Below are 14,262 nucleotides of genomic sequence, written 5' to 3'. Positions count from 1 at the left end.
TGGGAGATTTAGAGACGTAACTTACACTAACTGTATGTCTGTGAAGTGTGGAGGCAAATGCGTGTGATATGGAGAAAACAAATAAATTCATACAAACACAGTGGAAGTCAGATTCAAACATCCCGACACTGGAGGTACGACGCAACAGTGCTACGCACTACTCCCCATCTACTCCTTCACTGATTGACCAGCCATAAATGAAACAATATTCAAACGAATTATATTAATTTGGGAGTTACGTAGTCGATCTCGAATCTCACTCGCTGGGTATGTCTTACGATGAACTGACACCTCGTCCGGGGCTGATCCACTGCCCTGTGCTGTGCACTTCCTGTGACAGGTTCTAAGCTCTATGTTACCCTGTAAGCAGTTTGAGGATGAGCGATTATTTTAAATCAACATAGCACTTGAAAGCAGTTTACACTTTTTTATTTACTGGTGTTTCGTTAAGACCAAATATAATAATCCACTTTATATTCTTGTTAATTAATTCAATCAGAATTTTTACTTAAGGCACCCAAAAAGAGGTTAACGCGCAAAGTTTACGCTACCATAGTAGCGCAGTATCAGCGTTTGCGTAATGTTTACTAGGACGACCATGAACTTTCCCTGAATTTAATGAGCTGCGTGAATGAGGTACAGCATTACATATCATATATATGATGAATATTTAAATCATTTCTTGACTTTAACAGTGTATGTAAATGATGTATTTCGCTCTCTGTTACACTGACATACATAACTTAAGATCTGTTTCTGTAAGTAATATAAACACGGCTGTAAATTGTACAGCTCGTGAAATGTCGCATTAAAAGTGTTACAGGATTACGAGAATTAAGCTTCCTTTTGGCAATGTGTCGTGTTTACTGTCACGATAAGAGTTTAATTTCACGAATACTTGGAAAGCCGTGACGGGAAGGCTTGACATCACGGCGGACGGACGGGCGGGGCGTGTGTCTGACTCAGTGAGGTTGCCAGGCGCTGGGTCGGTGTGGGAAGTACTGAAATTTAAGAGCGTCACAGGGCTGCCACTGCCGCTGCCACAGCCAGGTTAGGAGCTACTTCTTGTCAAAACTGCTCAGACGTGGTTGGCCAGAAAGCAAAGCTACAAAGGCTATTTGCTTAAGTTAGCTGAAGGAACTTCAGAGTGCATTTTAGAGGTTAACTGTTTACAAAGTTTATTTTTTTTTAAAAACAGAAGCGGCTCGTAAGGTCCTACCTCCTTATAAAAGTGGCTGGGATAAATTCTAAGAGTAATAAATGATTATGGAGAGGAAGAGGATGGATTGCCCGGCTCTCCCCCCGGGTTGGAAGAAAGAAGAAGTGATCCGGAAGTCGGGGCTCAGTGCGGGCAAGAGCGATGTCTACTACTACAGGTAAATAACACTCAAAATACTAATGCTTACAGTGTAGCGCTGTAAAGCGATCTGAAAAGGAGCCTTCCACGTTACTTTGCAGGGATGAAACGCAGAAATGGCAGTCTATCCTCTGTTCCTCACGCTCGGTTTAAAACTCGAGCAAGTGATGTCCAGTGATCCGAAGTGGCCCGCCTGCGCTGGTTGCTAGCTTTGCTAATGGCAGTATAATCGTAATATGTACAGTGTAATGGAGAGTAATAAACCGCTTTACACTCAGTGTATATCCAATTGTTCCGCATCACTTGGGCTGCCCCCTTAGCGCGGTTTTCGGCTTCTAGTTGAATCTGCTTGAAAAAAGGGGGGAAAGTCCTGTTGGGTTTTTAATAGGCCATTGTCTTTTTTTAGCATTCTAAATAATAAAAAAAATCAGGAATGCTTCATTTTTCTTTAAAACTAATTTGATGTTTGAAGTGTAGGTCTTTTGTTTATCTATAATTTAACGTTGTCTGTGTGTCATAAGAGAGAGAGGTTCTTTAAGAAACAGACGTCTTCCCAGCGTTTGACAGGTGCTTCCTCTTCTTGCTTGTCCTGGGATCTCTGAAGCACACTTTTAGAGTATTAGGACGTGCTTATGAAACTGATTTCATGTGTAGCTAATGAAATCATACCGTTCTCAAAGTTGTAGGATTCTTAGCCAAGTAAATGGGGAAAACGAAGTACTTTACAGGGTTTCTTTTATTTGAAATGCATAGTATTTTTGCTGTTGGAATAAAGCAAGCTTATGGCAGAAAACAGTATACAAGATTATTAAAAATGAACATTATACTCATTTAAAAAAATTAATTATCTTGACCAATTTGTAGTAAGAAATCCCACTTTATTATACTTAAAAAAGCATTTTTAATCACCTAATTAAAAAGACCTAAGTGTGAGCTCTTGACCTTTGACCTCACACCAAAGTTAGTCTTTTGCAAGACTTGTGCTGTAGATAATATGCTTTAGCGGCATTTTGTGCTTTAACCTTGTATTGCAAAGATTATAATATGTGTGTGTATACTGTATGTCCATAACATGTTCTTTGAAGGGGACCTGTTATGCTAATTTCCAGTGTTCATAGTTTTATTTTTGGGGAATACTAGAATAGATTTTCATGCTTCAATGTTCGAAATACACATTATATCTCTTATGCTGTACATCTCTATTCACCCTCTGAAACACTGTTAGAACTTTAAGCCCCACCTCTGATCAGCCGAGTTTGTTCTGATTGGTCAGGTTACCCATTTGGTCAGCTTGCCGTAAAAGTCCTGCCTCTGTCTTGCAGGTTACAGACAGTTCCTTCCAGGTGGGCAGCCAATAAAGCATTGTGTCCTAATCTTGCTGTCCGTGACACACACACTGACACATACATAGGAGAGCAAACCTGGGACAGTACAATGACTAGCACCCCTGGAGAAGTTGGGAGTTGAAGGACTTGTAGAAATAGATTTAACAAGAAATAGGAGTTGTCTTTTTACAGACTGCCGAAAACTAAATGAGTAAGTTTCGGACTTTAATTGGTTCACATGTGGCCCATACCCGATCCATCAAATTAGGCGCCAATCAGGATCAGTGCCAATACCGGATTGGTGCACCTCTTATAATAATAATAATATTAATAATAATAATAATAATAATTATTATTATTATTATTATCCACCCACCTTCTACCCACTTGTCCTATGCACGGCCTCAGATGTCTTGAGCCTGTCCAAGGAGCTATGGATTCATGGTAGAGATAGTGTAGTTATTAATAATAATAATAATAATAATAATAATAATTACTACTACTGCTACTATTACTATTATTTAGGTGGTACGGTGGCTTTGCAGCAAACACGTTTTCAGTATTGGGGGGGACAGGGTGTGGCCTAGGGCTGAACGATAGGGGAAAAATATCTAATCATGATTTTTCTGACCGATATTGCGATTACGATTTGATTTGCGAAGTCATTTTTTATTTGTCAAGTTTCAGTTTAATATTACGTGTCTAATAGATTTAAAACATATGATGCAGCATTACCACATGAGATACTATCAAAATATTAACTGGTCTATATTTTAATGCAAGTATGTTAACTTAAAGATATGAATTACTTCCAACATGTATTTATTACTTTTTTAAATTAGCCGAGAACAATCAAACATAAAACAATTATCACAAAAGCAGTGACTGTTAATTTAAGTAAAAATGTTACAAAATAAAACAATTCCGGAAAAAAGAAAAACAATAGCGATCTTGCAGCTAATGCTGCTTCGACCACTAATCATACTAGGACCGCCTACGAACGTCAAACTCCAAGCGAGATGTATTTTGGCGTATGCAGCCCTTCTGCTTCCGCTAATGTGCCTTTAGTGTTAATAACAGCAGCGAAATCTAACACTCTACCAAATAGCTGTAATGCTCCTCACAGACTGGCTGCTCTGCCCTGAGAACGTACAGCTGAAAAGTTTTCAAACACAATATGCATTTTAGTTTATTCGTGATTTCATGTTTGTCAAAGTTTCCACTTTTTAGCAACTGTATAAAGTAGTGTCATTTTTTTATACTAATCAACTCAGGTGTCACAATTTAAAAATGTACATCTTCAGAGTTGCCAGCTCTCATTCATCTGGCATGACACTCAGGCTTTCAGAGTCTTGTGCTCAGGCAAGAAATCATATGGAAAATGTGTATCACTCCATTATAAACCTAAAATGAGCTATATTTAAAGTGGTGGGATAGTTGGCAAACCCTACAGACTATGTACACGGTAATAAAACTATTACATGTATGTAAATGCATGTGCATGTGTGTCCAGACTTGTCCCAAACTGAAAATCTCACTCCAAACAGCAGACCAAAGTTGGCAACCTTGCGTTTTATTAAAAGATTATTAAAAGATTATTAAATGATTAATCAGTCGAAACCAATGCTTAAATGATTGGGTACTAAAATATGACAAGCACCACTGCATTATGGATTTTACAGCTTTTTTGGGGTGACAGCCACTGCTGTGCAGATTACTGACCGTTCCATTGTTTTCTTGATGGGTGAATGCTATGCTAAAGTGAAGGCTTAGTAACACAAAAACAAAAAGCGTGATCTGACAAAGTACGGGCTGCTGGTGGTTAAGGGAGGTTGAGGCGGATCTATGTCATGGTCAGAGATTATTTATATAGATAGGTGATTCACTTATAGCTCAGCAGCAGAATCAATATTTTTTTCATACCGTGAATGTAATGCCTTCCTTGAGTTTCATGTGTTTCCTGTTTCTGGGTATATCCGGGTCGTCTTGGGCCACTTCTGATTGGTCAGCATGACTGGCACACAGAGGAGCATGGCACTTCTGATTGGTAAGAATGACTGTCACACAAGAAGAATGGCATGAATTTATTCTCGCAACACTTTTAAGCCTTGGTCAGATGTGCTGTATAATGCATATCCTAAATCGCGGCCTTTGTGATTGGCTAATCACGTTGTTTAGAATCGTGATTTCAATTTGAAATCAATAAATCGTTCAGCACTAGTGGGACCTGCTGAAACCATTCCTGCTTTTAGTCAGGAGTGTAAATTCACAGTTCAGAAGTTTTTGAAACTTATTTTGGTTACCCGTCAGAAGCAATGCAGTTTGACAAAACATTAAACAAGCAACTTAACCAAGTCCTCAACTGACCCGTATGTATACTTTGTCAAATTCTGTTTATGTTTGGGAACTAAACGATGGGTATTTATCACACAGTGTTGCCTGCAATTTCCAAGGGAAATATTCTGTAAGGACATTGTAATTTCAAGAGCATCCTTGACAATGCAATACTAGTTTTTAGTCTGTTGTTTCAACATTACCCAAGGTAGCACTTTGTTTTATTCATCAATTCTAACAAAATGATGTTACGCATGGAATACAACTGCACTGCAACCATTTCAAATACCCGGAGTGTCAACAGATGCCTTACAGTGAAATAACCAATCACAGCAGTGTAAAGTTTAAAGCGCCCCCCTCCACCATCTGTCTGGCTGATCCACTGTAGCTCCAACCATGTCGCTATCCCCACAATCCCTTTCAACACTGCTTGCTGTGGGTAATTGATAAACGTTGTTGTAGATGTTTATGCATCTGCAACTGCTAAAATTCCAATGAAGTTGGGACAAAGGGTAAATTGTAAATAACAGAATGCAATGACAGAGAAATCTCATAATCTGATATTTTATTCACGACAGAACATGTAAAACATGTAAAGTGAGACATTTTGCTATTTAGTGAAAAATATTGGCTCATTTTGAATTTCATGTCAGCAATACGTCTCAAAAGAGGTGGGACAGGGGCAATAGGAGGCTGGAAAAGTTAGTGGTACAAAAACCCAACAGCTGGAGGAACAATTTACAAATAATTAGGTCAATTGGCAACAGGTCAGTAACATGACTGGGTAAAAAAAGAGCGTCTTAGAATTGCAGTGTCTTTCCGAAGTAAAGATGGACAGAGGATCACCAATCCCCCTAATACTGCATCAAAAATAGTGGAGCAATTTCAGGAAAAAAGTTCCTCGGTGTAAAATTGCAAAGAGGTTGAAAATATCATCATCTACAGTACATAATATAATCAAAAGATTCAGAGAATCTGGAGAAATCTCTGTGTAAGGGACAAGTATTCTGGATACCCATGATTTTCAGGCCCTTAGGCAGCACTGCCTCACAAATAGGCATGATTCTGCAATGGAAATCACTAAATGGGCTCAGGAATATTTCCAGAAAACGTTATCAGTGAACACAATTCGCCGTGCCATCCAAAGATGCCAGTTAAAACTCTATCATTCAAAGAAGAAGCTGTATTTGAACATGATCCAGAAGTGCTGACGTCTTCTCTGGGCCAAAGCTCATTTAATATGTACTGTGGCTAAGTGGAAAACTGTTCTGTGGTCAGGCGAATCTAAATTTGAAATTCTTTTTGGAAACCAGGGATGCTGTATCATCCAGACTAAAGAGGAGAAGGACCACCCAGCGTGTTATCGGCGCTCAGTTCAAAAGCCAGCTTCTCTGATGTATGGGGGTGTATTAGTACATATGGCAGGGGCAGCTTGCATATCTGGAAAGGCTCCATCAATGCTGAAAGGTATATCCAGGTTCTAGAGAAACATATGCTGCCATCCAGACGACATCTCTTTCAGGGAAGACCTTCCATTTTCCAACATGACAATGCCAAACCGCACACTGCATCAATTACAGCATAATGGATTCGTAGAAGAAGGGTCCGGGTACTGAACTAGCCTGCCAGTGGTCCGGATCTTTCACTGATTGAGAACATTTGGCTCATCATAAAACGAAAATTACGACACAGAAGACCTAGAACAGTTGAGCAACTAGAATCCTGAATCTGACAAGAATGGGACAACATTCCTCTCCCAAAACTCGAGCAACTGATCTCCTCAGTCCCCAGATGTTTACAGACTGTTGTTAAAAGAAGAGCGGATGCCACCCAGTGGTAAACATGGCCTTGTCCCAAAGAAGAGGTGATGCCACCCAGTGGACATCATCAACATGACCTTGTCCCAACTTTTTTGAGACGTGTTGCTGCCATGACATTCAAAATTACCTCATCTTTTCTTTAAAATGATACATTTTCTCAGATTAAACATTTGATGTGTTTTCTGTGTTTTGTTATGAATAAAATATGGGTTTATGAGATTTCCATATCATTGCATTCTGTTTTTATTTACAATTTGCACAACGTCCCAACTTCATTGGAATTGGGGATGTATTTTTCCCCCTCGGTCAGTAGGGTAAACCTGTATGAGAACTGAATTCTCCTGACAAATTTATTCATATTTTTAAAAGCAAACTCCCGGAAAATATTGGGTGGGACAAAGACCCCTTTTTTGAATATTGGGTGGAATGTGTCCCACCCGTTCCCCCCCATGAATAACATCGATGCTCAGCAGGTAACACTGTCTACAAGCCATGTGCTGTGTGTGGATAGAGTTTGCATGATGTGCTGGATTCCTTCCACAGTCCAAAGATCTATGGTTAAGTCAACTGGAGTCTCCATTGTTCTCTTGAGTCTGTATGTGCCCTGAATTGGAGGAGCATCCAATCTGGGGTGTACCCCACCTTTAGCTCCGCCCACCCCACCTTTAGCTCCGCCTGCCCTGCCTTTAGCTCCGCCTGCCCTGCCTTTAGCTCCGCCTGCCCTGCCTTTAGCTCCGCCCTCCCCGCCTTTATCTCCGCCCCTGGGTATGCTCCATGTGTTGCCCACAACCCATACCAGCATAAGCAGCTAGAAAATGGATGCATTATTCCATGGACTATTATGGACTAATTCTTTTTAAAATGTTTAAAACTTCAATCTAATTTGTCTAATGCCTGCAATATTAATATGTTTAAATTTTTTTTAAGTATCTGTGACCAAGTGGAAAAACTAGACTATACTGGATTTTTTTTGCTACAAATTGTTTTAGGAATGGTTATAAAAAGCGAGATTTTAATATAATTCGCCTCAGCTTTATTAAAACTTTGACTTGTTTGGTGTTCATGATTGTACTCCGGTTGGACGGCTGAGTCCAGTCATTCGTGAGAACTTCTTGCATTATTCTACAGACAGGCTGGAGTCTTAAGTGCAGCCTTGCCAGGATGTAGGTCTATTTTTTAGGTATCTGTGGCTTCCTTTGTATGATGCGGTGGGTTAGGCCCCCGTGCCTGCTATCAGACGGTATCTAGGTTGAGTACCTCTGCTTTGCAGAAAAGTGGCAGCCCCGTAGGACCCCTGACCCAGGCCCCTAACCCCCTGTAAGTGCTGCAGGTGTGCCATAATGCTGCCCTGACCCCAAGATTCACTCTCACTTGTATATGTATGTGTATAGGAGAGCAAGACTGCATATGTGAAAACTAACAGTAAAAGTACTGTACAAATCACTCACAAAGCATCATTTCATGCTGTGAACAGCAGTAGCTACTGCTGATGCTAACGTGAGAGAGATGCTGAGGCAGCTGATTTGTTCCACATTCGCAATTTAGTCCTGATGGGAACCCGTATGCTTGCTGTTTTATTTTTAATTGTTGGTTTCTAGACTATAAAGACTATAAAATGATAATTATCTTCCATAAACAGGTTAATAGCATTTTGAGTGCTGCTGTGGTATCGCAGGATTTTCGGCATGCCTTGTCCTCACTTCAGTAGGTTATTCTTTATAAATAACACGTAGTCGCTTCTCTCTGCAGCCTACAGAACAAGGACCATAAGAAAGAAGGCAAGAGTCGCAGTACACAAGGTCCATTACAGGACACACACACTGGAAATGTAATCTTTTTTTCCCTTTTGAATGGGAGAGGAAACTGGAGTGACTCAGAGGGAACACAAATAAACATGGTGTGAACATAAACACCCCATTTACAAATAGCCACGGGCAGGAATCGAATCCCCAACCCTGAAGATGCTATATGCTAAGCCTTGAAGCACTGTGTTGCCTCTTGTAAATATTAGATATCTTTGAATAAATCGACAAATCGATTTCACAAATCTTGTTTTTAAGCGACTTAATTTCATAATGCTTTAGTAGCATATTTTGCATTGCTATGCTTCAGGCTGGGTCTTTCAGGCCTATGCCAAATGACGTCAGAAACTGCTAGAAGTATGGAATTACTAATTTTTGAAATTTAATTAGAACTCTTGGTGAAATTTCTGTTTTGTGTTTTCTGAGACAGTTGTATTTAATAATTATTTTATTTTTGGTATTTGTTGATGGCACCTCTTGTTTGCTTGCTTTTGGATTTTTTTTTTGCTTATCTTATATTATTTTCAAGGGAGGGGCATTTTGCGCACAAAATAAAATGCCACATTTTCTTAAATTTGCAGAATAATTCTGCCTATTTTGGCCTGCTCACATTGCATTTATTTAGAAGACGTCTTTATATAAAGTAACATAGAGCTGAGTAAGCAATTGTCAGCTAGTCCCTGAAGAAACTGGGGTTAATTATTTTAATAATAATCCCATAATAGATACTTTATTAATCAAAATTGTCTTTATCCCACCCTCAACTTACTCTCTGTAGAGTGTGCCAAATGAGATCTGAAATCTTTGTAGAGTAAGTTAACCTGCTGGGTGGCTTTGCCTTGGCTGAGGCTGGGTTTGAACCAGCAACCTTCTGATTACAGGCACACAGGCTTAGCCCACTGAGCCACACACTGCCCCCTTTTTGCTTAAGGACTAAACGGTGACATCACCTTGCTGACCCTGGGATTTCAACCAATGACCTGATCACAAGTATAGTGTCCCACACAATGCTTTTATCCAGAGGAATTATCGGAAAATTATATATTTTTTAATAATGGACTAAAAACAAATTAAATAATTTTTTTTTCAGTGCAATTCCCTGTCTGCTACTACAGCTTAATGTCTCCATATCTTAGGTGATGAGGGTTATCATCATTCTGTAAAGCCTACTGCAATTTCAGTTCAAACAGGTGTAAAGTAATGAAGTACAAATACGCTGATTTTCTCAATTCTGCAATCACAGAAATTATGGCAAAATCAAACTCCTCAGTATTTCCAAGAGCTTGCAGTTTTTCAAATTTGCTTTTGCTTCACCACAAGAAAATGGTAAATCAACAGACTGTTTGCGCTTGAACCTCGACACGTCCCGTGACGCCATTCATGCATTTTTTGCGAGGCTCCACTTTGGGGAACATGAGCGCATCTCACCTACCCAAAAGTTGAGGCATTGTAAGTCGTTAAGCTGAGGCACTATATAGAGCGCAGATGAACATATTCTGCATAAAACAAACAATCAGCACTTTGGAAATGAAAGTTTGTACTTTTCTGTCAGTGTGTTTGACTGTACTAGAGGTTTAGAATGACTCCCGGCCACAGTTCTGTGGATGTAAATCAGCCTTTCCTAATACAGCCATAGAGCTGTGGCCCATGTTAAAATACAGTTACCAATCACAACACTTTTCATACTACAGGTTCTGGAGTTGCCAACATGTCCAGATATTTAGCCTGCTATGTATCTGATGGGCACCTGCGACCCGCTGTTGACTCTGATTGTCATGTACATATGACAGCAATAAATAAGTGAATAAGCAATAAGCGCTAAAACATTTTTACTCAATCATAGGAAACAAAACTTGGTAAGCTTTGCAATTTTAATGGTGATTCATTTTCAATATTGTCTTGTGTATGTCTAAAGTTTACCACCACTGCTTTTGCATAGACTGTGTGGAGCGTTTGTGAGAAATTAAACCAATTAATTGGTTTTCCACTATTTCCTATGGGGAAAATTCGATCAGAACTCAAACTTTTTAGGATTCTGAACGGATTAAGTTCGAGTTCTGAGGTACCACTGTATTTGCATTGCAGTCATGCTGTGGTGAGCTTTGCAGTACTGAATGGCGAATGCATTTTCATTCACTTTTAATGTGAAGTGCTTCCACACAACTGATGCTCTGATGCTTTCACTCTTTATTTGGATCCTCCTCCACTACGTGCTGTCTTCCTTATGCAGAGCAATTGAGAAGGAAAATTTTGCTTTTTAATAAGAGTAATCAAGTTTGATCAAGCAATCATGACAACTCGAGTCCTGTCCCTCAGATAATTGTTATGCTAGTGATGTTATGAGTATTTCCTGCGATAATGGTAAGTGGTTCTTTTTTTGCCTTGCTAAATCATGGCCAGTCAAGTGAATTTGACATAGGTGCACAGCTGTTAATTCCGTCAGAAGAAAGAAAGATGCATGTCATGGTAAGGGTCTCCAAAAGAATGTGGAGCCTGGATCTGAATGCTTTCTGAAGGCACTGTAGGTGGCTTGCATGCTAGTCAATGGTGTTTGCATGTTTGCTTCTTGGCCTGTAGAGAGAGAGATTCGTATGAGTCATACTGTGAATCAGAATGTGCCCAACCCATTCACTAACTGTATTTGGTTATAATTACATTTACACAAAATGCGTGTCTTTCATATGTCACTCAAATCAAGTCCTGCTGTATGGTACTGCGAAAAATATCTTGTAGAATAAAATAAATAAAATCGGCCAACATATAACTTCATATTTATTTAGTAAGGGGTAATCTGGCTCCCTTACAAATTAATCTTATCTGGCTCTGGCTCTCTCTTTCAACCCCCCCCTGCAGTCTACAGAACTTACCATGGGGAACCCTAAAGTTCAGGGCTGATCTTTAAATGCAGTTCAGGCATGAATTCAATTAGTGTTGGAGTAATAAAATAAATTGACTTTTTCACTTAGAACAGCTCCAGAAGGTGGCAGATTAATCAAGTTTTGACAAGTGTGCAGCCAGTGTATCTAGTACTACTGACGTTTAAAAAACAATAATAATATAGTGGGAGAAATACGGTTAAAAGACAGCTGTCTTTACATAAAGTAAGAACATGATCTGATACCTCACACCACTGGGGATTGGTGGTTCAAATCGCGCCTCTGCTCTGTGTGCGGCTATTTTGCATCTTCACGAAATGTTGTGCTGATTTTCCACAACAGAAAGATGTGCAGTTATGCTAATTGGTATGTCTGATGAAAGTGTGATTGTGTGAATGCATGCATGTATGTACCCTACAATGGACAGGCATCCCTTCAAAGGTGTTCAAGTCCCTAAAGAAGTAATGGTCCCTTTTCTGCTGCTTATCCAGGTCCAGGTCCGGCCACCTCTTCCATTCCCTCTGGAGGAATGGATATAATCTCTCCAGCATGTTCTGGGTCTCCCCTGGGATCTTTGCCCAGTTGCACATGCTTTAGACAGACACTCATACCACCTCAGCTGACTCCTAGTGGCTCTACTTTGAGCCCCCTCCCAGATATCCAAGTTTGTCCCCTTATCTTTAAGGCTGAGCCTTGGGTGCACTGAGAAGGAAGCTAATTTCCGCAACTCGTATCTATAATCTCATACTTTCGGTCACTACCCAGAGCTTGTGATCATATGTAAAACAGGACCGTAGGTCAACCAGTAAATTAGCAGCTTCATTTTTTTTGGCTCTTTCTTCCAGTACAATGTCCACATAATTGGTGATGCTGTACCAATCCACCTGTCAGTCTCCCCATTCTCTCCTCTTCTCTCACTTATGAACAAGACCCTGAGATACTTGAACTCCTCCACTTGAGGCAGTAACTCATCCCCAACGTGGAGGGGGCAATCCACTCTTTTCTGGTCGAGAACCATGGCCTCAGACTGAGGTGCTGTTCCTCATCCCAGCAGCTTGATACTTGCTGCAGAGTGCCCCGGGGCATGCTCGGTAAGGCCAACGGGACCATCGTCTGAATAAAACGAAGATTAAATCCTGATGTGACCTAACTGGATATCCTCCACCCCTTGGCCGCGCCTAGAAATTCCATAAAAATTATGAACAGTCGGTGACAAAGGTAGCCCTGGCAAAGTCCAACACCTATTGGGAACAAGTCTGACTTCCTGCCGGCAATGTTGACTTACTCCACACAATGTTGAAGAGGCGTGTCAGCCAAACGACATTAAGAGCCTTTAGGAACTTGGGGTGAATCTCATCCACCCCTGGAGCCTTACAGGGTTTTTCTTTTACTACCGCATTGACCTCGAGTTCTCCTCTGAGTTCTCTGACTCTACCTCCTACAAGGAAGATGAGTCGGTGGGATTCAGGAGATCCTCAAAGTAGTCCTTCCGCTGCCCAACTATATTTCGAGTTAAAGTCAACAGCACTCGATTCCTGCTGGACAAGGCCCCGTTTCACCCTCCAGAGTTGCCTGCTGGTTTGCCGGAATCTCTTTGAGGCTGACCGAAAGTCATTTACCGAGGCCTCGCAGAACTCCTCCCAGTTGTAGAGTTTTTGCTTCTACAACTGCCAAAGCTGCATTCTACTTGGCCTGCCAGTACCTGTCAGCTGCCACTGAAGTCCCACAAACTAACGAAGCTGGAGAGTCCTCTTCATTTGGCCTAACGGCTTCCTTTACTGCTGGTGTCCATGACCGGGTTCGAGGTTTGTCGCCGTGACAGGCGCCAACAATCTTACAGCCACAGCTCTGCACATACTTAAGAATCCTGAAGTTTTTGTGTAGCTGATCTAATAAAACAAATTAACAGCAATTAAGTATTGTGCTGCATGTATGAGGTACTGTGTTGGGGAGCATCGCAGCATTTAATTGTAGTCTGCATAGGTTGTGTCATTACCGTTTTACCAGCAGTGAATACAATGTTGTTTTCATAATTTTATTATTATCAAGAGCAGTGACACAGGAACCTGCATTTATAAAACTCGAAAGGGAGGCTGTTGGTATGACAGCATTGTATTCCCCGGACAGCCCCGTCACCCGCCCTGCCATTCTAATGCATTCTCCTCGCACACTCAACAACCCGTACAGTTTATAAAAGTACCGGATGCATTAACTGGAAATGCTAAAGCCAATAAATGTGTTTTTGCCTGAGTACTGTGAGCCCTGTGTATGATTTGTAACTCTGAAACTGCACCTATTGATTTATCGTACATTCCCCTTACATGCCATGCATAAACTTTCCCAATTTTGAGGTTACCTGTTTTTGTTTGTGCATGTCTTAATGTCCATATTTATATTCTCTTTGTCTCATTTGCACTATGACCAACATTTTCACTGACATAACAGTAAGTACTAGTACTGAAATACACCTTGTGGTGCAACCTGGACACATCTTCAGTGATGTAACCGGGGCCACGGGGTGTTTCCGGTATCCGAAAAGCTAATTGTACAGATGGAACCCTAGACGGGTCACGGGCAGCCATTTTTAATTGTTTTCCCAGTGTGTACAGTGAATTAAATCTCACAATTTAATTTAATGTTCTGAGACAGTGTTAACCTGAGCTCACATAATCCCCAAAATGTGCAAATGGTTTACTTTTTTCTGCTCTCAATTTGCTATTTCAAGCTCTCAAATAATTATTTTTATTT

General features: G+C 40.5%; 1 protein-coding gene across 4 annotated transcripts in view; it reads left to right on the top strand.

The window, feature by feature from the left end:
* The first annotated feature begins 374 nt into the window (after positions 1–374).
* mbd2 (methyl-CpG binding domain protein 2) overlaps positions 375–14,262 on the top strand; it is a 39,172-nt gene continuing 25,284 nt past the window's right edge. The window contains exons 1-2 of one of the 4 annotated variants that reach the window (XM_023811628.2): positions 375–636; positions 1,199–1,376. In XM_023811628.2, the coding sequence (XP_023667396.1) occupies positions 1,261–1,376 (116 nt within the window). In that variant the 5' untranslated portion in view covers positions 375–636; positions 1,199–1,260. Of the gene's footprint in view, positions 637–958; positions 1,377–14,262 lie in introns of those variants that run through there. The other 3 variants (XM_023811629.2, XM_023811631.2, XM_023811630.2) reach the window with 3 other exon arrangements.

This window comes from Paramormyrops kingsleyae, chromosome 7, assembly GCF_048594095.1.
Source record: "Paramormyrops kingsleyae isolate MSU_618 chromosome 7, PKINGS_0.4, whole genome shotgun sequence".
Taxonomy (NCBI): domain Eukaryota; kingdom Metazoa; phylum Chordata; class Actinopteri; order Osteoglossiformes; family Mormyridae; genus Paramormyrops; species Paramormyrops kingsleyae.
This window is presented reverse-complemented; position numbering and strand designations above follow the sequence as displayed.